Raw genomic sequence first — 25,707 nt, forward strand, 5'->3', positions numbered from 1 at the left:
GATCCCAGTATTTGGTCACAAATATCTGTGTGTGTGTGTGTGTGTGTGTGTGTGTGTGTGTGTGTGTGTGTGTGTAGCATTAAAATAAGTAGGTGTGTGTGTGGGGGGGGGGGGCATAAAATGTCTAGTAATGTATTTATTTCTCTGAACAGGATCACAATTGACTATGTTTCCTTTCCTCCAGTGGCTCCTTTGTCCTGAGACTTTTACCTATTTTTAAAAACTGACTTCACCCTCTGACATACATCAGACTAAAGAATGATAATGGGCAAACAGAAGATGTATTAGTCTCAAACACATGACTATAGGAATAAAACAAGGATGATTGAAGGGGGAAAATTTTAAACAGAAGAAGCAGTCGGAGGAGAAGTGTATTGGGAGAATCCCAGGTAGCCTGTGAGGAAACAGTCGAGTCAACACTGTAGAGCATCCACTGTACCGCAGTGTCTTCATGCCGCCCTATCCGACACAGAGCTGCAGTACTGCAAAGTGTGAGAGGAGAGGAGAGAGAGGTGGGGGGAGGGGAGGGGAGGAGAGGGGGGGGGGGGGGAACCGCACTGTCGTTACGAGTCCAAGTGGAGGAGGGAAGGAGGAGAGACGCATTATTGCAGTAGCCTACAGAGCCACAGCACTTTGCACAAGACGCACACCGGAGAGAAAGAGAGGAGGGGGTGACAGAAATCAGAGACAGCTGATTTCACATGACTGGACTTTTTCTTTTTTCTTGACCTCACCTTTATTTTGAAATTGCGTTAGCCAGAAGCTTTTGGTAGAAGCAACTAAAACAGACCAGCCAATCAGCGCTGCATCTCTGGTAAGGACTCAGCATCTCTTGGAGGAGCAGTCCTGCAGGAGTCAAAACATCCGTGGATTTCCTCTTGAGTGGATTATCATTCAGAAGTACTTTTCTCTTGAGCTCGCGCAGCTCTGCTTCACTTCCTGGTGAATTATTACCGACTCGTTTACGTGCATCGGTATTGCGGTACTTTGCTGACGACTAGCAGTCGCCTATAAATGCATCGCTAGAAGATTGGCTCCACTGCGCCACGACCCCCCTCCCCCGTCATCTTCTGTTGCTGTCTGCACGGCACTTTGATCACTTTGTTCTCTGAAAATTTGGACTTTTATTAGGACCATTGCCTGAAAATTCCAGTCTCTCTCTTTTCTCCACAATCTTGCAGTTTTTTTCTCTTCTCTTTATTGTACTTCGGAACCTCCCTCTCCTGTCTCTCAGCCCGTCACCCCTCCTCCTCCTCCTCCTCCTCCGCTCCTGCCGTGAGTCACTTCAAACAGCTGCATAGAAGATGTGAGTATTAATGCGGTGATTTTTCCCGTTAACAAATGCGAACTCTCTTTCAGACTGTTCCTTGTAATTGTAAATTCTAACCAGCTTATTTCCTTGGATGTTTTTTCCCCCTCCGGTGGAAGGCTAGTGGTCCGAAACTGAACTGATTTTTTCAGCTTGATTGTTTTTTTGCTGACGCAAGTGAAATTTTCCGTCACAGCATCACTGAATAATGTATTCAGAGGTTGACTGCTGCCTCTCCACAGCCTTGCATAGACTGAAACTAAAGCCACATACACAGTCAAATTTAGTTGTTTTAGATCATTTTACCTATGGCCATATTTTAAAAGAAATATTTGTTTGTGGTTAATTAGCCAGAGTTTGACGTCACCATCATCTACTGCAGAGTACTGAGCAACCTTAATGGTAAATGCATGATGCTTCAGACATTGTTTTGTCCTGCAGTCACTGTAAACTGTCCTCCAGGAGTCGGTAGCTGCTCCCCTGAGAAGCTTCTCAGGAGCGTGTTTGCTCACTCTGCAACCGCATGTTCTCATTCCTCTCCCCCCCTCCTGAATTAACTCTTTCCCATTTTTCTGCACACCACTTCCCTGACTTACTTTTTTCATTTCTGTTTGACCCAAAGAGCTTCTCCTCTCTTTGTCCCCTTCCTCCCAAATCCTCCCTCCTATCTTAAAACGAGTGGTCTTCTGAGATCTGAGATTTATCTCTCAAGCTCCCCATCGGTGGCCTGGATTTTCTCTGTTCCTATTATATTTTCTTGCCCATTGACCCCTTTTTTTTTTCCACCACCATCTGCTAATTTTTCAGCTCTTTCCTCCCTACTTTACTTCACCATACATTTCCACCCTCCCGAGCATAGACAAGCAGGTTTAGCGTTTGCTTTGTGCTGTCTTCACTCTGTTTTATGGAACAGTTAATACGTATTTGAGTCCTAAAAAAAGCCTTTGATTGAAGTTAAGTGCTTTCTACCATTAGCATCACATATAGGAATATAAAATGATCTCCTGTACTCTGAAGTTAATTCTTCCTCATCCTCAATGTGCCCCATCTCAGGTCCGCCCCTGATGCTGCACCAGCTGGAGCCCCTGGCGCCCCAGGAGCCCCAGGCCCAGATGGAGCCCCCGGCGGCGGACCTCCCGCCCCACCCAACACCAGCAGCAACCGCAGGCTACAGCAGACACAGGCCCAAGTGGAGGAGGTGAGCTGGACTGTGCTAGACTGACTTTCTGAGCCAGAGTTAGATATTAGATCAATAAAATCTGAATATTGAAATGTATCAGTGACAGGAGACAAGCAAGCATGTAAAGATGCTTTGTTGATGTTCTCTAATATTGTACTTTTGAATACTTAATATGCTCTGCTGTAATTTGTTAATGGAATGCCGCTACTAATTTACTCTCATTAAAGATATATAACCTCAGAATAACTTGTCTCACAGTGCCTGTCATCCTCTGTGTCCCCTCCTGTGCCAAATGCTCTCTCATCCTCACCCCTGTGTTCTAGGTGGTGGATATCATGCGGGTGAACGTGGACAAGGTTTTGGAAAGGGACCAGAAGCTCTCAGAGCTGGATGACAGAGCGGACGCTCTCCAAGCTGGAGCCTCCCAGTTTGAAAGCTGCGCAGCCAAGCTAAAGAACAAGTACTGGTGGAAGAACTGCAAGGTGGGCACATTAGTGAGGCCCCATTAAGCAGATTGTTGTTACTGAAAGATACTCTTAATGGAGTCTGAAAAAAAAGGATACTCCTTGTAGCATATGCAGTGTTGTCCAGAGATTTCAAATGTAAGCTTGTAGGAATGAAAAATACGTATGAACAAGATCCGCAGCTCTTTAATTTAACAGCGTATATAACACATTTTCATGCTGAGGCAAACACACTGTAGCCATTCATCTGTTAATGAGCTGCTGTGGAAGTATGAACAGATGCTTTAGATTAGAATGTTAGAGTAGAAATGCCCCTACGGTATATGAACTACCCAAGACATTATAGAATAACTGAAGCATAACACATGCAAAGAATCCAATGTTTCCCTTTCTATAGATGTATTTATAATAGTCTGTATTTAAAATCTACATATAGTAACACTACGTCTTTAATTCCTTTATACAAGTAGTTCACAATATATAATTTCTGTTCTCTTTTTCTTGCAGATGATGATCATGATGGGTATCATTGGAGTCATTGTGGTCGGAATCATATTCTGTGAGTAGAATATTGTTTTATATTCATGATAATCTAATGCCAATATTGATCCCTGTGCTGACAGATTGACTGACAGTTAATACAGGTTCTCGTATAAAGTGCTGCTGTTAGTTAAAAAGCAGATGATTAAAAGTGTTTTCTATGGTTTTGTAAATCAGGAGCAGAGGAATGTGATGTAAAGATATAAAGAAAAGTACATTTTGTTAAGGGAGATGTATTTTATATGGAGTAGGTTGGTCAGTATACATTAGTGTTGATGTGTGAGCACTTTTAATTTAAGCAGGAAATGCACAGATTTTTCTTTTGCCTCTGCTAAATGACGCTCGTGGCTATATGAGGCATATTATATGTATTTCTGCTCAAACAACCTCATGTCCAGCCATCTTACCACTCCTCTGATTTTAAATTAACCATGACTCCTTATTGCAGTAAATCATTGATATAAAAGCAGTTCGATGGGTTATTGTACGTAAAACAAACCTGAAAACAGGACATAAGAAGTAGAGCTCAGCTGACTGGTCTCGTTTTGCCTGGAGTGATTTACGGCCAGATCCATTAGACTAATGACCTCCTCTCCCTCTCCTTCATTGGCAGTGTACTTCTTCTACTGAGCTCAGCCCATCAGTACAGATGGATACGGACTTAAGAAAGAGAGAGAAGAGAGAAAAAAAAGAAACCCAAGTGTCCCCTGTTATCCGTCCTCTCCTTCCTCTCGCCACACAGTCTTCCATCAAACCATCCTGCACTTAAACATGACAGCAGTGTCTCTAGGTGTCTCCGCTCTCTTTGTCCCTCCCTTCTTCTTGCTTTCTTCTGCTGGTTTGGTCTTCGCTCACTCTCTCCTGTCTCTGCACCTCATGTATTATTGAAGGACGTGGCAGGGCCGAGCGAACGGGGAAGAAAGAAAGGGAAGGAGGGATAGAGAAAAATGTTGTGACACGGGAACACACAGGGCTGAACAAAGCTACGGGGGAAAAATTGTACGATGTACAGAAGGTGAGTGTGTCCAGGGGGGGAAAAAACAAAACAAGTGTTTGCGGTCCTTTTTACTCCAGATACGCCAAAGCTTGTCCATGTTTCCCTTTTTGAAAGTCCTACATTTGTAAATTGATACCAAACTAACACACTCCTTCTGTCACAACTGCTAGCATCATTACTGACAAACAGTCATGTTAGAATAAGAGTATGGACATGTTTTTGTGTGTGTATTTGTGACCCAATCATAATAGCTGATAGCATTTATTATGTTTAGCTGATAGCTTTATTTCTAATGTTTTTTCCCTACCTAACTCTCTTTCTTAGTCACTCTATTTCAGTTTAGTAATAGAGAGAGAGAGGGAGAGAAAGAAAAATGCCAGGAGACCGTACGAGAGGAAAATAAGATGTGTTTTAGGGAAAGTTAGAAACAATAATGCATCCTTTTATTCCTGTAAAAAAAAAAAAAAGAGGACAAACTTGATTCTGGACTCATAAGACTTATTGATGAAGTAGATGTTTTTAAACTATGCTTTATATTTGGCATAGTAACATGCACAGTAAGACAAGCAGCCACTAACAGACAATCTCCTGTGTTCATGAGGAAGAGCGCAAGGTCTCTAAACTCTGACTTCAGCAGAGTCACAGCCATAGACAGATGAATGTGTCGCGTCACATTTTTTGAACAGGTTCAAGGCCAACTTATTTTGAAAGTTGTGCAGGCAAAAACGCATTTGTTTGATTGTTGTTTAAGTTGTCTTGATCTTCAAAAAGAAAGGAAATGGGAGGAAGTACATGACTCAAGAAACCAAGAGCCTCACCCGCATCAACACAAACTCACCTGTCATTTGCAGTGTAACAGCCAACATGAGGTGTTTGTTTCGAACTTGCATGGCAAACGGTGTCCATAGTTTTGCCTCTTTGTGTGACCTGTGTATCTGCCATTTCTGAATCTAACTGCCGATTGTATATTTTCTTTTGTTAGTGGTCGAAAGGGCCTGTGTATATGTCTTTCTGATCGGATGATTACTGCTTATGCAATGCAATGATGCTCAAGAGTTTGCCAAATTTTGTTGAATTCTCTTGTTTTGGAAAGAAAAATACTATTCAGAGACTGCAAAAAAACTGCTACTGTAGTGATCTGTCAAAATCATGTAGTATTGTATGGGTAGAAAAGTAGAATCAGCTGTCAGACTACACTCCTGAAAATGTGTTTATAAATCCTTTCAGGTTTTTTGGGAGGAATGTTGGACTTCAAGGAAAGACTTTCTTCTCTTAGAACTGATTTTAAGTTGAAAAAAAAAATGTTATGTGCAAAATGCACTTAATGCATAATTGTAGCAGTTTGCCATAATTATCTGATGATACTGTGCAACGATATCATGAGGTAATTACCGGACATAGAGAGGGATATGAGAACAAGATTTGTGATTTACAACCTGATATGAAGTAAGAGATGCAATCGGATTTGCAAAAACAAATGCATGCTTACCACTTTTGCTGATGCAAATAAACGAAATCACCAACAGAACTGAGTGCTTATGTTTATTTTAATGTCTGGACACAATCATTCAATTTAGACCATGTTGGAAAATCTGCCTGAAATTAAAAAAATATATTTTTCCTTTTATTAAAAAATGAAATTCAAAATGTACAAGCTTTCATCACATGCAACGCATAAATCATTTTCTGCTGCGTACTTCATTTTCAAAAGGTGGACTACTAAAGAGTAACATTAAAGGCAAGGTTGGTAATTTTTGAAAACTAGCATGATTTTGAAAGTAGCATTTCCTCAGAGCTCCGTCTACACCCACCGCCCCCCTCAGTGCTCCCTCAAAAGCCACGCCTTTGTGTAGAAACTACCTTGTCATGTCTCATTCAGCAGTAAGTAAATACTACAATTTTACATAATACAGGTTTCAAAAAAAGAGGACTATTTTACCACTCACAACGGCCAACGACTAACTCACAGTATACACGCTTGTCATCGGTGACATGCTTAGTGCACGCAAGGGCTAGAGAGCGAGCAGGGAGACAGGGAGGCGTGATTGGTTCATCAGATTGGTACCTCATGGCAGATAATGATCGAAGTTTTTACATGCTTACAACTGCTACAGATGATGGATTTTCTTGGGTGCTTCTTCAGAGCACACAAATTATTAATTTCTGTCGGCACTTGAATACAATTTCTTTCTTTTTTTTAAAAAGATTTATTTATGGGCTTTTTGTGCCTTTAATAGTGACTTAAAATGTGTATCTCAACCCTGCCTTTCACAAAATCATACAAAAAACAAGTAAGAACATCCCATAAAGAAATTCAAATGCAGCATTTGTACTTTGTAAAGTCGAAACCTTAGAGCGAAAAAACAAACAAAAAATACAAATGAGAAAATAGAACATACAGCGGTTTTTACCAAACTATAGATTTTTTTCTTTCAGTAGAAGAGTGAGAGGAACCAACGACCAAGAAACAAAATAAGTTATACCGTTCACACTAACAAATGACACAAGGCTCAGTTTCAAGTCTGGATGATCTGCTAGAATCTCTCCGCCTTACTTATCTCATGACTTGGATGAAGAAAAGCACGGTGACGATCAGGAAGCCCAGAAACCACAAATAGGACTCTGTGGAATGAAGGACACGAAGAACAAGGTTAACATTGAGCGCCATTACTATTACTATTGTTTTGCAGATCAACAATCCAAAGACATAAAAAGTTTCTGTTTAATGCGTGAAATCATCCACGATTTTTATTATGCCTCTAAAAATTGTGGTGCCCTCTGACATGATATAGTTTCAGCCAAATGTGAATTTGACTCACCTTTAATAACTTGGAGGCAGAGACACAGAACCACAAAAAAATATTATTTTTTTTTACACAAGATAAACTTTTGAGATAAAGCACTGATACTAGTGAGAATAAGAGATACTGGTAGGCAGATTGTGTCAGTACCCCTGTTTCTAGTCTTTATGCTAAGCTAAGCTAACCAGATGATTTTTAGCTTCATTTATAAGTTAATACAAAAGAGTGGTGTTAATCTTCAGGGCTCATTTTTGGCAAGAATAGGAGTGATTTCGATTTGTAAATCTTTTTGTGAAACAATGCAGCAAAAAGACAGCAAAAAGCAGCCACGTGTGAATACCTGTTTGTGGACTTTCAACCTCCACACTGACAGAAACAGGAGCGTCCAGGGCCAGGTGTGAGACCCTGCAGATGATTTGAGTTCCAGGCGAGACATCAGTCGGCACAGTGAGTTGAGACGAGAGGGAATAAGTCCCATCACCGTGCTGCCGATGGCTGAACAGAGAGCCCTGATCAGGAAGCATTGAAGGCTCTGAGTCAGCAGGAGAGAGGGACAACCACTCCATCTGAGGGGCAGAAGAAAAGACAACAGTACCCAGTGAAACAATCAGTTTAACATTATTTGTAAAGCAGCTTCCATACGGGTGCTTGTATCAATGTGTTCATGTTGAGATTTTATAAATGTAAAGAGTAGAGGAACACACCAAAGACATAAACCAATAAAATAGATAAACATTTAAATGACAGAAAAACAAACATATGAAAATACCGATACTGGACCAATCCTCAATGAAGATGCTCATTCTTAGGCTGTTTCATTTTCTAGTGTATTCAATATTTTATTTTTAAGCTTTACGTTTGGGCTTTTTATGCCTTTGCTGGACAAACAGGACAGTGTATAGAGTTGGAAATCAGGAAAAGAGTGTGTGAAGAATGGGGAATTATATGCAGGAAAGGAGCCACAGGTTGGACTCGAACCCGGGCCACCCAAGTCGAGGACATATACGATTATTTATATACTCTTATTTGCTTGTAAAATAAACAACTCTGGCTTTGGGGTGTTATTAACAAAACAATTGCTCAAAGATTTAGCTAGAAACATGCTAGCTACTGACCTGAACATCCAGTGGGTAGTACTTAACAGAGTGGCAGATCAGTTTTGATGATGTCTTCAAAACCAACTTCTCCTCTGAGAGTGACACAATAGGGGGCTCTTAAAACAAAGAGTAAACAGGAAGAATTAGTAGAACATTTTGTGTTATAATTGTCTTTTTCCACAGAATAAGTGCTCAGGGTGAAACTTACGGACAACACGGAGCTGGATGATCTGCTGGGCATGAAAAAGGCCGACGCTGACGGTACAGATGTACGTCCCCTCATCAACAACCTTCAGCTTGGTCAGAGTCACAGAAGCATTTCCCTCAGTAACAACCAGCGTGGCGTCCACGCTCGAGCCTTTCCTCTCTGCATGCACTGAGGAAAGAAATTTCAACAACTAATGCTCATAGTCTAATCAGATGGTCCTCATAAGCATATAGATCAACTTTTCTCAGGTGGAGTTCTGAACCTCTCTTGAGCTTCTCAGCCACTTTCACTTAAATAGCCGGTACCCTAGTGGTTAGTGCGTGCGCCCCATGTATGGAGGCCCCCCGGCGACCTTTGGCTTCTTTCCATCAAAATAGCATCAGAAACACTCTCGATACCAGAAGAAGTCTTCCTCTGTATTTAAATCCTCCTTAAAGATGAGAAAGAGGAGACCAGACACACAGATCTTACCCACTTTGCTCCCTTCTGCATCCTCTGGCCTTGTCGTCATTTCAAACACTTTCTGCCCCTTTCCCCTGTGCTGCAGTCTCCATTCAACCCCAACCTCCTGTGCTAAGGGCATCTCCTGCTGCTTGAAGCCACAGTCGAGGAGAACGTCACCTCTCAGATGGGCAGATACAGACTTTATGTGAGAAAACACCAGGAATATCACTAAGAGGAAGGAAAGAGACAGACATCATTAGAGAGATTTATGGGACTGATGATATTTCCTACCTAAAGAATTTGAAAGACTTAATAAAAGGAGGAATGGGATCTCACCCTCAGTCAGAAGAGTTCCTGATTGGCTAAGAGGCAGACCCAGTTTGTTTTGTATGAGGGTTGACTGGTCCGTCGTCACCGGCAGAGTCTGCAGGATCAGTGCAGTGCCGAAGTCAACTCCCTCCACATTCAGAGACACCATGAAATAAGCTGCATCTGAACTCTCCTGGGATCCATGAGGAGAGAAGCGACTCATTTCACACATCACCTCTTGCTCATTGCAGTCCGCATGGAGCAACAGGTCTGCGTTTGGGATCTCAGGTGATGACACTGCCAGAGCGATATGAGAGGAGAAGCTTTAAACTGGTTGGGTTTGAATCAAACCAACTTTCATGACTAGAAAATGTAGAGAAAAACCTTTGGCTTCTAACAGGATGGCGTCTAGATCAGGAACCGAAGGCGGTACAAACGGGGTGAGTGTTTCCAATGATTCATCAGGAGCCACAGGAACATCTCTTAACACAAGAGTGGCTGGAATCCGTGAGAAAAGAGCATCCCCACCCATTCCACCCATACCCTCCTCCACCAGGGTGCAAGAGAGCACTACATCTGCAACACCATCAGCTGAAAAAACAAGGGAAAGAATATCCAATTCATTCAAATCGAATTAATGTGCTAAGTTTTCATCTGGAAGTTGCATCTTTACAGAATTAAAATTTGGGGATTAACATGTATTTAAAAGTTTATGATTAAGAATTATTACATAATGTATTTGTGTAATAATAATAATGTGTTTAATAAGAAAATGATTTGATATGATATACATGCAAACAATACCAGAGATCTGAGACTTACATTTGTTGTGTTGTTGAAACTATGAATTTCAGAATGATTTGAAAAACAGCTCCATTTGAACTCAAATTCATTACTTAATATATTTACTTTTAGAGTAATAAATTACCTGACTGAAAGACTTTACGTTCAAGTCGATTGGCAGTTAATGCAATTGATTCAGTTTGAGGAATATGAAGTGAACCTGTAGCCTATTTCTACAACAGGTACTAAATAAATGTTTTGTTCAGGAAAAGTCCCGACATTTAAAGAGCCATAACTAAGCTTTACTGGCAGACATTAATTGAAAGCTTATTGGCCATGCATTCATTTATTTTAAATGATCCTGTTAGCATCAATACGGCATCAAAATGTCAAACATGAATGCTCTTACCACAGATGCACGTCAGGAAGCTCCCAAATAAAATAACTTCAATATTCATCACGGCGTCTCTTGGATTTTCGAAGCTTTTTTTAGACAACGTTTAACCTTACAACAACCTTTCATAAAGTGAAATAAGTCCTGATAACACAGTCACCATCTAACTTTCACTTTTGATTTCAACGACTAACAAAAACTCATTGTTTTGCTCCAGTGCTGGGTAAGAAAGCCTTCCTAGGTGCAATGATAATGTAAGCCCATCAAAGCTGTAGAGAAAAAAGAACAAAACCTAATTCAGAAGTTAATCGTCGTAGAACATAGATGTACGCTTGTCTACTGCGCATGCGTGATCTTCAGCAGCGAAGCTGCGAAAGTGAAAGTAAACATACGAGACCGTCCAATGAGAGAATTGCAGGGACTAGATCATCAGTCGCCATGGACACAGACGAAAACGTTGTCACTTAAATCATGAGGTGAGAATGATTGAACTGTCGGAGTACACTACAATATTGTCTTTAGACTATGTGGCCTAATGTTCACTAGTTTGGCTCAGCACACAGATTTTTATAAATTTAGTAATGAAATTGACTTCCCTGAGTTGCAGTAGAAGTAGTAGACATGTCCTCTGATCAGAAGGCACAGTATCAAAATCACAGAGAAACACATTTTTGGATGAGGGGAGCAGAGAAGGTCAAAAAGGTCCTCAGTGCCTCCCACACTGTCCTGAGGTGCTGAAGGCCTCTGGACTTTGTTGTTTTGTCTTGACTGGCCAAGACAAAATGAAAGTTGTTCCATACGGAAGCCCTAAATGGACATGAATCAAGACAATCTTTTAAATTTTCCTGCGCTAACAAGTCATTTCTGGTTGTTTTCTCGAGATCTCTTCTGATGTTTCTTGTTATCTCAGTATAAAGCTGGTTTTCCCATTATTACAGATTCATTTATCTCATTATCTTGAGATAATAAAGCTTGTTTTCTCGTCATAACGGGAATATTTTGACACGCCATGCCACTATTTCCAACACTGTCTGTTTTTGTGTTTTGAAACTTTGGGAAGTAGGCTAAATGAAATGTGTTGATGCATGTCCGATTACATAACCTCATGGTGTAACCATATCTCTGTTTTTCTGCAGTTTTGGGCCAAACTTATCAAATGGACCTTTTTTGTTCTTCAACCCCCAGGACATTAATGGTCTAATATCTTTTACATTAATATACACACTTAGCAGTAGAAGTTAACCCAGGACATTTTTTAAATAAATGCAAGTATGAACTTTCCAAGAACATGTTTGACCCGTGAATTAGTAGAATGAGGAGTACCATTGTGTTTGTGGATGAGTTAAATATAGTGTGCAGCCCCTTCAATATAAAAATAATTCACTACGAGTTTTCAAACGCTACTATTCATGTTTAAAAGAAACTTACACATAAGTAATGTTTTCTTTCATTTTATTTTAAATGTTGTTGTTTACTTGTGCTGCATCAATATCTTCACATCACATTTATTTTAACTGATGGTTTCAGTTCTCCTTCAAAACCTTGTTGATCCAGTCAATGTAGTTGAGGACTCTGGTATACACTCCGTAGGTTTCTCGGCGTCCACAGTCAACCCCCCAGCTGACAATCCCAGCAGCCCAGAAGCGCTCGTTGTCCATCAGGGCGAAGGGGCCTCCACTGTCACCCTGGCAGGAGTCCTTCCCACCCTCAGGGATTCCAGCACAAAACATGTTATTTGTCAGAGTAGGTACATTATTCCTTATCCTCTTCACCTTATCGATTGAATCATGGCAAATCCCCTGTTCTACCAACGGGAGCTCCACATATTTTAGCCTATTTGTCAACTGCCGTCGGTTTTCGGTTTTTATTTGGCCAAAGCCTGACACCACTCTGTTAAAAAAAAAAAAAAAGAACAAAAAAGAGAGTTGGGTTCAAAGATACAAATCAAGTGACAAAGGAATAGTACAACTGAGAAACAGGTCAATGAAATAATATAACTGAATAAGCATCATACAGCCTTAAAAATTCATTGAAGCTCAGCAGATATGTAATTACCCGACTATGCCAGTGACATATGTGGCATCATCTCCTGGCAAACATATTGGCATAATAGATGAGTTGAACGTGAGTGGGTTCTGCAGTTTGATCAAAGCGATGTCGTTGTTGTAGTCTATGTTGTTTGGGTTGTTGTAATCAGGATGAATGTGGACTGAGGAGGCATTCACCATAGAGCCCATTATGTCATTAACAAAATTACCTCCCATGTAAATCTGCAAAAATGAAGAAAAAAATAATAATTAATAGGAATGGATGCAATTGGCATGTGGTGAAAACCAAAGGTAGTCCGCTCACCTTTATAGATGCAGTTGATGCTGTCTCTCTATTTCGTTTTAGGACATGAGCTGCAGTCATAATCCATTTGTCTCCGATCACCATGCCTCCTCCTCTTCCTCCATCCACGTTTAATAAAACCTGCCAGGGGATGGTGTTAGCCGGAGCGTCAACGCCTCCAATGATCCTCTGAAAGTTGGAAATATCCTCTGTGGGCTTGCCGCACACTGGAGTACACACGTGCACAAATAGATTAATAATTCGGAAACATATCATCTTCAATTAAAAAGAACATTTTGTAGACTAAAATGTAGATAAGATTTCCTCAAAGTATCATTTTCAATCTTAAAAAAGGAATACCTGGTATGCATGCTGGACGTACAATAATGTTGTTGTTTGATCTCCAGTTTCTGTCTGCTTCACAAGTGAAGGTCGCTGAAGAGCAGAAAGAAGACTACAGCAGGCGGTTTTAACATTCAAAAGCTAGACTGCATAACGCACTACAGATATCTGCAATTAAAATCTTTCCAGCCTACATGAGCATTTCAGATATCCATATATATAAGATTTTGATGTAAAAAACAAACACTGATATCCCCACTTAAACTACATTACCACAAAATAATAATGTAATACTGACTGATACAAACTGATGTAAATGAATGCATTTCACCATGATGGATGATACGATTGAGCCTGTTGTAAATGTTAGTGACCTGATATCGAAATCATCGATGTTCTTACCAGTTACACCGCCAAGGAGAGAGTAAAAAGGTTCATTACAGTTATACTGAACTACAGAGAGGTACTGATTCTGAAATCCAGACAGGAAGGTCACGCCTCCATTCAACAAAGGTTCAGGTTCTCCACAATCAATTACTGCAGAGGAACAAAAGAAGAAGACATATTTGTATTTTGTCAGTAAGACTCAGGAAAAATCAATAAAATGTACTTTGTGGTTGAAGCATGATAGTTTTTTCATTTATAATAAAAGATATTTGGTCTGAGCTTAGAGGTGAAAATACTTTGACATTCTGGCAGCGGGAGGTGCCACTGTCCGTTGTTTTGGCACATGGCAGAGAAACTGTCAATCTCTGAACCACTCTGTTGGAGGAAACATCCCAAAAGTTATGTCCTGTTTATTTGAAGTATTAGACACTGTTAAAGAGAAGTTACATTTCATCTTACCATCATGAGCTTGTAGCCTTGGTCACAGCGCACAGAGATGTAGTCTCTGTAGAAGTATTCAGTCAAGATAGGAGTGACCCTGCCCTTTGCGAGATTACCAGGAAATGGACACTTCACTCCTGAAAACAACATGGACAAACAGACATGGAAAATCACTTGCAACTCTCCTTTTATATCCTAGTTTGACCCATGTTCCATCTTATCATATGGAGGAGTTTTGGGGAGTGGTCATGTTGTGCAATTTTATATACATGATTAAGAACACTGTTAGATGTAAACCCCTCATTGGCAAACCCCTCCTCACTGTGTGTGCTGTAATCCAGGCTCCAGCCGAGGCTCAGGCCGTCATCATCAGTGTGGTAGTCCAGCCTCACGGTGTTGGAGTTTGTCTCTATCACACCTGGACTCTTTCCACCACACAGCTTCACAGGCTCTCTGTCTGGAATGGTCACCTTTACAGAGAGAAAAGTATAGGTAATTTAGCTCTTTAGTTGTTTATATAATACCCTTAAACTGCTATGTTTGATAAATGCACATGTATAGTGTTTGAGGGATGTTTATTTTTTTACCTGCAGCCAGTGATAGAGACAGTTTGGGCCTTGCTCAGTGTCCATGCTCTCGATGTGGAAGTTGTCAGTGAAGTTAAGAGAGACGACAAAGCCATGTTCTACTGAAATGATGTACTGACAGGACACAGCATGAAGGGGGGGCTTAGGGTATCCTGGACTGAAAAGATGTCCCTCTGGCTCGTCAAATATACCACCACCGCAGGATACTGGACATTTGGAAAAAGGAAGAAATAATTTGGTTTAACCCATTAATAAAGATTCAGTATTAATCCTCTCAATTCTGTCAGCTTAAGGACAAGGCAGCGGACAGTCATTAACTATCTTCAGGAGTTGTTGGAAAACAAAAAAAACAAAAAAAGTAAATCTTGCACTTGGATCCATCAAGTGGTCAGAAACATGAGTCCAATTAAGGCTATCTGTATCAGATTTTAATAAACTAGTGTTTGGTAGCAAGTTTACAATCCCAAGCAAAAAGGTGGCAGTATTTTAAAGGTCACATATTTTATAGAATACACTTTACCATGTATTTCTAATAATATCATATGTCCCTAGTCTGTCTACAAACTATGGTGCAAGAAAGCAAGAGCCTTCCAAGAACTTCCAGAGGGGTGTGTTTGAACACAGCTCATTTGAATTTTAAGCTACAGACACAGAAACAGCCTGTTCTGAGCAGGGCTGAAAGAGAGAGATTTATAGGGATGATAAAATACAGGATCAGAGTGGAGTATTACCAAGAAACTTTACAGACATGTTTTAGGGAGCTCTGAGACTTATTTACACTGGTTGAGAAGGAGGATAGTATGTGATCTTTAACATTGTCACAGCTTTTTAGCCCCTACTGGTTTCCATTGGTATAAGGTCAGTTAATGCAGGTAAGCAGGGACTCTATTTCTGATTTGTAAGGTTCTTTTATTTTGTGCTCTTATACAACGATAGAATTTTGAAGAGCTGTGGATTCAACCTGTCATTTTGAAAGATACACTTTGTAGTGATGTTGAATTATATTGCACTATATACAGAAAGGAATTTCTGTTATGAAACTACAAAACAGAAATACCTCTCTGTATTTTATAATACTGTCCAATGGCTCTACAAAATTATTCTAAAGTACAATTGAAACACAGTTTATTATCTTGGTGGTAGGATTAATTTCAGGAGTGTTGTACAAAACTAGGCTGCACGGTGGGGTATTAGTTAGCACTGTTGCCTCACAGTGAAGAGGTTCCTGGTTCAAATCCCTGTTGGACAGGACCTGTCTGTGCATGCGTGGGTTCCCTCTTGGTACTCCGGCTCCCTCCACCAGTCCAAAGACATGCTTGTTAGGTTAATTGGTGACTCTTAAATTGCCCGCAGGTGTGAATGTGAGTGTGGCTTGTCTGTCTCTCTACTGTATGTTAGCCTTGTGATTGACTGGCAGACAGTCCAGGGTGTACCCCGCCTCTCACCCAATGACAGTGACCCAACTGACTCTGGATTGGACTGTAAGCTTTAGCTATGGCGTACGTGTAAAAGCAGGTGAGTTAAAGTAATTTGAAATTGTGTCCCATGAGTTTGTATTAGCACACCTCTTGCTTGCTATACCCGGGTAGTTGTCAAACTTAAATACCAGAGGGTGTGTATCGGCCCAATACTCACACATGCAGGACCGTTGGTCTGAACGGAGCTCGTAGCCATGGTGACAGGAGCAGAGGTACGAGCCAAGGGTGTTAAGGCAGATCTGAGAACAGAGTGGACCGGAGCCGTCTGCAGGTTCAGGTGCAGAGCACTCGTCTATGTCTGGTAATAAGCAGGACAGTAAGTCAGTGGAAGAGAGTGAAGCAGTGAAGTGAAAAGGAAGCAGACAGAAGGTGGATGAAGTTACCTATAGCCTGGTACTGAGCAGAGAAGCCCAGGTTCTGGTGCCGCTCTGGGTTACTGTTGTCTGACTGAAAAATGAGGGTGAGTTTGTTGCCTGGAGACAACATGGGCTGGTTGCCAGGGTGCTGCACATCAGCAGAATTCTCATGGCCACAAAACTTCCCCAAAACCTTTTCATCATAAAGGACCTGAAGAATGAGACAAGGGGTGAAATATTTCTCATCGGGAGACAGACCTGCAGGCTTGTCTGAATGCATTTACAGAACACAGTATTAATGGACTTATTTATTGTAAAAAAATATAGACAAGGAACAGTATAGGGCAAGCACTTATCAGGAACATTTTATATTGTAGTTTTTCAGTCAATTATTCCAGCCAATTTAAGCCTAAACTCCACTCAAAAAAATGCAAATCTTTTAGGATAATTTTTGGGCATCTATTGATTGGACAGCTGAAGAGATGAAGTGGAAGACAGGAAATGTTGGGAGGAGAGAGTGGGGTAGACATGTATCAGAGGGCCGAGGCCAGGAGTCGCTGCCAATGTGTTAAGGACTTTGTCCTCTGTACCAGTGCCCTCTAAGGTTCTGCTGTATATGAGAAGCTTATTATTGTTAATAATTACTGATTATTTGGGACCCAGGTCCCCAAAAAAGTGTTTAAACAACAAAAAAGACACTGCCTAAATCTTGGAGGGGAACCCTTATGTGAGCCACTAGTGACTAAGCAAGAAAAAAAACTTTGTACGGCAAGGAGAAAAGCTGAATTATATGCAATACCCATGCTGCATTAAGATATTGAAATAAAGTCACCAAATATTCAAGCCTTGGTTAAACTATCAAATTGGCACTTAAGCCATGCTTAGTTTAAGACATTGAAGAGGTCAAAAAGCTCAAGCAACACAAAGACAGAGCTTTTGACCTCTTCAAGCCTTTCAATCTCTCCATCAGATTACAACAAAAACACTGGTCTGTTATTTTTGAGATGATATGAGGCTCTGACTGTTAGGGCATCATAATGGCATTCTGCAGAAGCTTCAATGTCCAGGTGTGTGAAGGTGAGTCTGATCCGGTAACCCTCTGGCACTCTGAGGTCCCACTGCTCCAGCATGTTAGGAGGGTAAGGCTGGGGGTACTGGGGGGACTGGACCTCCCCGTGCATTGGAGGGTCTGGTTCAGGCAGTCGCCAGCACTCACTCATTGACAAAAACAGAAACCTGGAAACAGAGAGTTCGATCTGTTTATCAGCTTGTGATCATCTGAGCTCCTGGTCCAAAGTTGATGCAAACAGAGGAAGAACAAACACAGAGACACAACCAGCACATTCAATGCCAACCATATAATATTGTGAGATTTTTATGTGGCATATAAAGAGATGAAGCACTCATTCAACCTTAAACACTGATTAGCTGCCATGAGATATTGTTTTTACAGAAAATAATACAACAATAACTATGCTTGCACACATAAAATTTATCAAATTTTGGAATCAAACTAGAAATTCAGGCCAAAAACTATGTACGTATGACTTTAAAATATTGTTTCAATTCCATCTAAACTTACCAGATGATGCTTGTCATCAACCCCATCTCGGCATTAAATATCGAGTCCTTTAGTGAACTGATATGCAGAGCAGCGAATGACCCGCTGTCAAGTGAAACTTTAATGTCACAAAGTCTGTCTTTCAAGAGTGTAGCAACTCAGCGTGTAAATGCCGGGAATAAGCCTTGTTTGTCTTGGCAAAATAAACCGAACTCTTGCTGAGTTTCAATTTTAGAGAAAGTAGAAGTGTCAATGCTGGAAACAATTCCTCTCAGATAGAGAATGAAGACAGCTTTTGGATGACACCTCCAATGATAAACAACTCGTACATTTTATAATCACATCATTATCTCAATAAATGGATTTTGTTTTGAACAGCTCTCAGGCCTTTTGCCCATATTGAAAACAAATGCACAATTCTATCTCTACCACAAGAGGGAGCTATTGGATTTTTCAGCATACTCAAACACGAGAGCATTTGCAAGGACTTTTAGTGATACATTTGGGTATTACAAAATAGGGTGAAGCGGCTGATAAAGGTTTTTGGCACCCAAGGTATCACATAGAAGCATTTGAGTAATTTAGGCAATGTTTAACCATGCCACTTTGATACCATGATGAACTCAAAATATATGCCCTTCCCCCTTGTTAACCAACAGTTCAAAAACAAAGAACCCCTAACACATGATAATTAATCCTGCAAAATAACAAAATCTAATGTTAGTACTAGAGATTACAGGATGAAAAACAAGATGTTATAAATCATTTGATACATTACTGACAGAACCAAATGGTAGTTTTATCCAAATACTGCAGCCACACAGGAGGAAGTGACATTACAGCTGTTTAAGGCAGAAAACAAACAAAACTGTATTTACTTTAAGTTGGATATAGAACATGTAGGAACAGTGTGTTTGATTAAGTGCTTAATCAGTTTAACACACCAAAAATCATTACAATAATTCTTTTTTAATTCTTTTGCTAAATTGCTATCCAAATAATTAGTGGAAAAGGGGCCTATATACAGTATATATATATATATATATATTTCACTGGACTTTAAATGTATTTCCTTACATGCACTCTGTGAGTAGATTATACACTGTAAGATTTATTCTCATTGTCGAGTACAAAGCTCCTACACCTTTTGTACATTTTGTGTTTTTTATTTTCTATATTGTAATTGCTTCATATAGCCTATTTTATTATTGAAGTTGTTGCTAGTTCTGCTTTATTTCCTTATTAATTGTTTAGCACCAATACACCAAGATAAATTCCATTTATGTGTAAATGTACTTGGCAATGAAACCTGATTCTTATTCTGATATCTTCCAGCCCTAATAGCCATAACGTGTTTAAGACACATAAATTGGTCTACACTGAGGACGTGCAACTCCAGAAAATGTGTCCATATAAGGTGCTGCAAGTCTAAACTATTATAGAAATTAATGAGTATGTCGAATTTACACTGTGAAATAAATATGCTGGTGTTTGAGGCCCTAAAGGCTTATGTCTGTTTAAATTGTTGCTTAATAGGCAGTAATACAGTATACATTTAGTTGGTTAAAACAAACATTCTCTGATGTTGATTTGCAAATGTTCTTTATTACAAAGTGAAGTATGAAGTCATTTTGTGATCACAGCACAATGTTATGGATGTTAGCACATTTGATTACAAGATTATTGTTGTTTTCCTGAACATTTTATTTCAGAGATTTGAATCCAACTTGAAATGCATTACACAATTTAAAGGTCACATATGATACTCCTTTTCAACGAGTTTAAATGAGTCTCAGAGCTGCCCAAAACATGCCTGTGAAGTTTCTTGTTAAAAATCCACTCTGATCCTGTATTTTAGCATGTCTATAAACCACAATATTCTACAGGCTGTTTCAGTGTCTGTAGCTTAAGATGCAAATGAGCTGTGTCTGACCACGCCCCCCTGGAAGGGCTTGGGTGGCTCTGGCTTTCTTGCACCTTGCCCTATCATTTATGATAAGAAGGCAGACTCAGAGGGCAGAACAAACACCTAGCTGTGGGAGTCTCATCCATCTGGGGGAGGGGTTACTGCTCTTTGTGATGTCACAAAGGGAAAATCTTCAAACAGCCTGTTTGAGCACACATTTACCGAGAAGAGGAGCAGGCAAAAGACAGAGAGGATGGACTTTTCTCATAATTGGGGGGGGGGGGGTTGTTGACAGACTAGGAACACATATAAGTGTTAGAAAAACAAGTGCCATTTGCATAATATGTGACCTTTAAGTATTTAGTTATGGATTTCCCCCTTTCCTACCTTAAATGATAGATGTTTCTACTGCATCTATGGTTGTTTTAATCCAGTCTACATAATTTTCCACCTTGGTATAGTAACCCTTGTACTGCCTGTCCCGACATGGGGGTCCCCAGGACACAATGCCGGTCAAATAATACGGCCCCTCTTCACTCAACACAGGCAGAACAAAGGGACCTCCACTGTCTTTCTGGCAGCTGTCCTTTCCTGTTGCTCCGGCACAGAACATGTTGTTGGTGAAAACGGTGCGTTTTTTACTTTTTGTGTAAGGTGTATCCTGACACTGTGCGAGGGAGTAGACCCCAATATCGACATATTTTAACGTGCTGGACTGATGGAAACCTTGCGGCCCTTCTGTCATCCCCCAGCCTGATACTGTGCCCTGTTCATTGTCCAACAAACCTCTGTTTCCTTCTGGAAGACATATAGGAAGGATGTTTGGGCCTAAAGCTACCCTGGAAGCCAATCTGATGAGAGCAATATCATTGTCAAAATTGGTGCGATCTCTGACGCCTGTGTTGTAGTGGGGATGAATAATGATACGCTCTATGCCCATCTCAGCTACATTTGAAAACCTGTTTGTCATTGCCTCTCTATGAACCAGTCCCCCAAACATGCGCAGTGCGTTCTGCTGCACATCCTCCACAACATGAGCAGCAGTCACAGCCCAGCGGTCATTTATCAGTGACGCTCCTCCTCTTTTTGGTTCTTTTATTAAAAGATGCCAAGGTATTTCTCCCAGGTTTGCATCCTTACCACCCAAGATCCGGCCCGCACTAGCAGTATGTTTTTCAGGCGTCCCGCAAACTGAAATACACAAAAAGGAAACGATAGATTCATGTCTAATGGAAAAAACTCCAAAGAACTGAGAAGTAATATGAGAGTTTATAAAGAGCTCTACCTTCAACACATTTTGGCATCTCCATCTTGCCTCCACTAGATACCCATTCACCGTTAGCACTACAAGTGTATGTTTCTGAAAGATCAGAGAGAGAACATAAGTGAATAAAACTCACAGAGCAAAACTAAATCTTTCAAGGTTAATTTAAGCTTCTTATAATCACCATCTCCTTCCAGTTTGTAATACTTGGAGCTGCAGTTGAACGTGATCTGGGCGTTATACTGAGTTTCTGTGATATCTGAGCCTACCAACTGAAGGATGCCATCGTCTGGGATACTAGGAAGACTACAATCCACAGCTGAGAGAATTTATGAAGAAAAAAGACAGTGTTGAAATAATGTGAAAAAAACAGAAAAAACATGAAGTCTTAAAAAAAAAAAAAAAAAAAAAAACAGAAGTCAGAATTCAGACTCACGTTCACAGTTGTAATTGGGAGTCCATACGCCCGTGTTCTGACATGTAGTCTCGTACTTTGTTGACAGGTCCTGAGTCCCTAGCTACTTGGAGAAATGAGAATGTACTTAGCATAACAATGACTAATAAACATATATAAAGTGCTTTGGAAAGAAAAAGATTTTCTGTAGACTCACAGTGTTTACAACATAGCCGAGATCACAAGTGACTGTCACAGTTTGATCCTGAGGATATTGTGTTTGTTGAGGAGACGTAGTGGAGTGTGGTGTCACCTCTGCCAGACAGACCTTGTCTAAAATGAATTTATTAGAAACAAAGGATTGTTGATTAGCTTTTATCAAAATTCATCACAAGTATTATTTTCCTGTTGTATTATAATAGGTAAGTACCTCTGGTTTGAAAGTGGAGAGAGAAGCCTTTGTTGGTGCCAAAACTATCAGAGGTGAAGTGGATTTTGACATTACTGGAGTGAGTAAGGAGGGGAGATGGGGGAGGTGTTTCTCCGCAGAAAGGCCCCAGAGTCCGAGAGGGAGTCTCAACCTGCAAACAGAACAACATGGATATATATTTCTACACTTCCTTATGTTGCAAAATGTGTGTAATTGCTCACATAGATCCATTTTGATTTGGGGTTTTAAAAGTTTCTAACTTTTAAGGAGCAAATCCTATAACACAAAGACGGAGAAACCTTCCAAGCAACTCAATAAAAAGCTGATTTTCAGGGTTGGATAAAGGGAAAATCACAGGTTTCTGAAAATATCTTGGAAATTGGTGGAATGAATCATTTAGAAAAATTAAGGCAAAGCTGAAAATATGACCCTGGAGACCCTAATCAAGAGAGAACTCTTTAAGTAGTTCTAAATATGTAACACAAAAAGGCTTTAAAGGGCCTTGTCTGGATGTTTACCGACCAACTCCAGGGTTTCAACACTTGTGTCATTACTTCCTCTTTTTTTCCTGGTCAATGGAGTTCACAGTTTTAGCGAGACATACTTCCATGTGGTATTTACAGATTCTGAATCATCACCTACCCTCACTGTGTCTATGCATTGACCGTCAGAGTTCTGCTCCACGTCGAAGCCATCGGAGAAATGAAGCTCCAGCTGCAGGTGTTTCTCCACAGACAGGGTGTACTGACAGTTGGAGTTCTCTGCATATGAAGCTGGCCAGGAGGGGCTGGAGACATCCCCTGTTTTCAGCCCAGACAGATCCTTAGAACAGCTCACTGTGTGGAAGAGAGGGGTTTATTACTGTGATCAGTTTAATCAATAAATTCAAAAGTAATATACAATCAGTTGAAATGTCCCCTCTCTTCCCTCCTTCGTCCTCCCCCCACATTTTTTACTTCCTCTTTTTTCCCATTTTCACTTCATGTTTCAGTTTTGCTGCATCTTCCGTGATTTGTCTTCCTCTAAATATGGACTGTGAACTCATCACTCTTAACATTGTATAACAATCCTAAATCAACGAGCTTCTTGTACCAGTGCAAGTGTGCTTGTCCTTATCCAGGTGGTAGCCATGGCGACAGGAGCAGAGGTATCCTCCAATGAAGTTGTGACAGAACTGGGTGCAGCCGTTGTCTGGGTCATCCTCACATTCGTCAAAGTCTAAGGGATATTGTTTAAGATCAGATGTAGAAAAGCATGGCACAGAAAACACATATGGGAATTATATGCTGCTCATGCTTTTTAGTGGGTTTTGGGTTTCTTAAAGCAGGTCATGAGTTAGATGAGCAGGAGATATTTAAAGAGACCATCCAGATCTGAAACTGGGCCAAAAAAGTCTTCAGACTTCTTTACATAGTCATCATTTTGCCTTTAGAGCCCCAGTATTGAGTTGATTTTTTTTTCTTGATTATTTTAACGTCATAATTGTTTTTTTTCTTGATGATTCTCTAATTTAAAGTTGCCTTTCTTTAACATCCAGACATCCTCATTCATCAACATACCAACTTCAGGCAATAAGCACCCATCTTATCACTCTTAAAGGAATAGTTTGAGATTTTAGGAAATATATGTGTTCACTTTCTTGTAATGAAAATATTGACCCTTTAGATTAGATTAGCATGAAGGAAACAGGGAAACAGCTAACAACATAGGCCTATATACCCACCGGCTCCTCTTCGCTCACCAGATAAAATCTTATATTTCTATTTGACCATTCAGCATTTGAGTAAGCCTGTTTTGTTGCGTAGAGGGGAGAAGCTACAGTTCTACATAAGTCGTTGTTATTTGCTAACCTAACCATATTCTGGCTGAAACTTCACTTTTAATGGACAAACATGATAGAAGTATCAATCTTATGGTCTTATTTAAACTTGGTAGCAACGCCGCACATTTTTACAAAACATCGAATCATTTCTTAACATGATTCTACCGTTAAAATGTGACCTGTTTTTTGGTATGGGTCAGCAATGGTTTTTTAACCTTTTTCCTGCTTTAAATGGCTTCATGTTGGACAATACAGGATCGATTGTATTAAGACATCAGACACCTAAGCCCTCTCAAATCCTCGCTAAAATTAAAAAACAAAAACAATTGTAAAGAACTCAATGCTAAAAAAAAAACTCTGAATGTGTGTGCTTTATTTGATTCATTTTGGCATTGCTTCACAATCACTCAAGACTTTGACTCATGAAAAAAAAAATGAGGAAAAAACAGAATGGACTTTGGGGGGGATAGGTTTAACTCAGTATTTTAATTGTAATTAATTAATTAATTAATTTTTCTGTAGGGCTCACCTTGATCGGAATAAAAGCCTCTGAAGCCGGTGTGCCTCTTTGTGTTAGAGTAGTCCGAGTGGAAAGACAGAGAGAGACAACCACCAGGGGAGGAGAGCAGTGAGGGGTTGACAGTCGACTGAAGCTCCTCCAAATCCTTTTTGCCACACAGTACAGAAATAAGATTTCCATCGGAAAAGACCTGGAAATAAAAAAGAAAATCACAACAATATGGTTTGATAACTGGTACTGGCAAAAGTTAAAAACGCTGACTGTGTTGAAACATTTGCTGTTTGTCTTGACCTCTGACCTTCACAGCGTCGTTTTCACAGTCCCGGCTGTCCTCCAGGTCCAGGTGGATGAACCTGATGGAGATGGTGTGACCTTTGGGGGCACACCTGCTCCAGTTCAGACTAGCATGGGGCAGATACCCACTGGGATACCCTGGAGACTCCACCCATCCCAGCAGGGTCGAGCGGACAGTGTGTGAGAGCAGAATGAGCAGGAGACTGAGGGAAAATGTGAAACACAGAAAAATAAAAGAATAAAGAAGGCCACATTGAAAGGGAAAGGAGGAGTGTAGAATGCAATGGCCACAATTTTGCTTTTACTCATATATGCCACTTCCAGAACTGACAGTTACAGGCCTATAAAAACAATATCACGAGCCAGGTACGTTTTACTAAATAGATATGAATGCTCGTAATTCAATTAAAGGCATCATGATGCAGGGTGGCAAAACAGCACCAAGTACAAAACTGAGTACAGCAACCCCTCCCCCTTCTTATGTAATATTGTTTTAGTTTGTGATCCAGAGATAACCCAGCTATACACTTAAAGGAGCCAAAGTCGGCAGAAAGTCCAAATAAATACAGATATATCACAGAAAACTCTCCCTATGATCCATTACAATAATGTCTTCTTACAACCAGCCTTCCTGTTTATAGAGGCAGTTGTAGTAATGAGATAATATTAAAACGCATAAAATCCAAACCCACCTTATTCGTAACATCATGTTCCGATCAAATCTCTTCACAAATAAACCATATCCACCCTTCCCCTTTTCTTAAAAAAAATACTTTCTTTTCCTCCTTCCTCCTCTCTCCCTCACATTTTATGCAAACGCTGGCATTTTATAGAGCTGTTTTTTTGTTTTTTTTTATATGATTACAGGACAAAAGTGCAACTAGGGGGTAATCTGGGTACCAGGAAGACAGAAGAGGTCAAAAACTTTCCAGATGAGCTGTAAGTAGTACAAAATCATTTTGCAGGTTTAGCTCCATATGCTCCCTGCACTGTGCCACCGAGCCAAAGGTTCAGTGAAAACAATTGAGATGGAGAGAAAGGAAAGGGCGTAGAGGGGAGAGGAAACGT

The 25,707-nt window shown here is 40.3% G+C and overlaps 3 protein-coding genes across 3 annotated transcripts; 1 reads left to right on the forward strand and 2 right to left on the reverse strand.

The window, feature by feature from the left end:
• The first annotated feature begins 573 nt into the window (after positions 1 to 573).
• vamp1b (vesicle associated membrane protein 1b) lies at positions 574 to 6,018 on the forward strand. Its single transcript, XM_020655758.3, has 5 exons — positions 574 to 1,306; positions 2,363 to 2,507; positions 2,813 to 2,971; positions 3,461 to 3,512; positions 4,107 to 6,018. Coding segments are annotated over exons 1-5 (375 nt in total). The 5' UTR covers positions 574 to 1,304; the 3' UTR covers positions 4,124 to 6,018.
• Position 6,019: 1 nt separating this feature from the next.
• On the reverse strand, positions 6,020 to 10,884 carry tapbpl (TAP binding protein like). Its single transcript, XM_020655757.3, has 8 exons — positions 10,542 to 10,884; positions 9,734 to 9,940; positions 9,377 to 9,646; positions 9,068 to 9,268; positions 8,597 to 8,764; positions 8,407 to 8,504; positions 7,632 to 7,857; positions 6,020 to 7,112 (listed from the first exon to the last, which is right to left on the reverse strand). Exons 1-8 carry the CDS (start codon positions 10,588 to 10,590, stop codon positions 7,045 to 7,047), a joined length of 1,287 nt encoding a protein of 428 aa, XP_020511413.1. The 5' UTR covers positions 10,591 to 10,884; the 3' UTR covers positions 6,020 to 7,044.
• Positions 10,885 to 11,961: 1,077 nt separating this feature from the next.
• On the reverse strand, positions 11,962 to 25,486 carry c1s.2 (complement component 1, s subcomponent .2). Its single transcript, XM_065957878.1, has 24 exons — positions 25,332 to 25,486; positions 24,644 to 24,842; positions 24,355 to 24,535; positions 23,096 to 23,221; positions 22,646 to 22,839; positions 22,004 to 22,154; positions 21,791 to 21,906; positions 21,616 to 21,697; positions 21,364 to 21,498; positions 21,201 to 21,275; positions 20,306 to 21,106; positions 18,031 to 18,166; positions 17,471 to 17,684; positions 16,476 to 16,659; positions 16,250 to 16,390; positions 14,615 to 14,820; positions 14,350 to 14,497; positions 14,046 to 14,164; positions 13,883 to 13,961; positions 13,602 to 13,736; positions 13,218 to 13,292; positions 12,879 to 13,084; positions 12,582 to 12,796; positions 11,962 to 12,416 (listed from the first exon to the last, which is right to left on the reverse strand). The coding sequence occupies exons 1-24, from the start codon at positions 25,346 to 25,348 to the stop codon at positions 12,050 to 12,052; spliced, it is 4,302 nt and encodes a 1,433-aa protein (XP_065813950.1). The 5' UTR covers positions 25,349 to 25,486; the 3' UTR covers positions 11,962 to 12,049.
• Positions 25,487 to 25,707: the final 221 nt, after the last annotated feature.

The sequence above is a fragment of the Labrus bergylta genome, chromosome 8 (assembly GCF_963930695.1).
Source record: "Labrus bergylta chromosome 8, fLabBer1.1, whole genome shotgun sequence".
Lineage (NCBI taxonomy): Eukaryota > Metazoa > Chordata > Actinopteri > Labriformes > Labridae > Labrus > Labrus bergylta.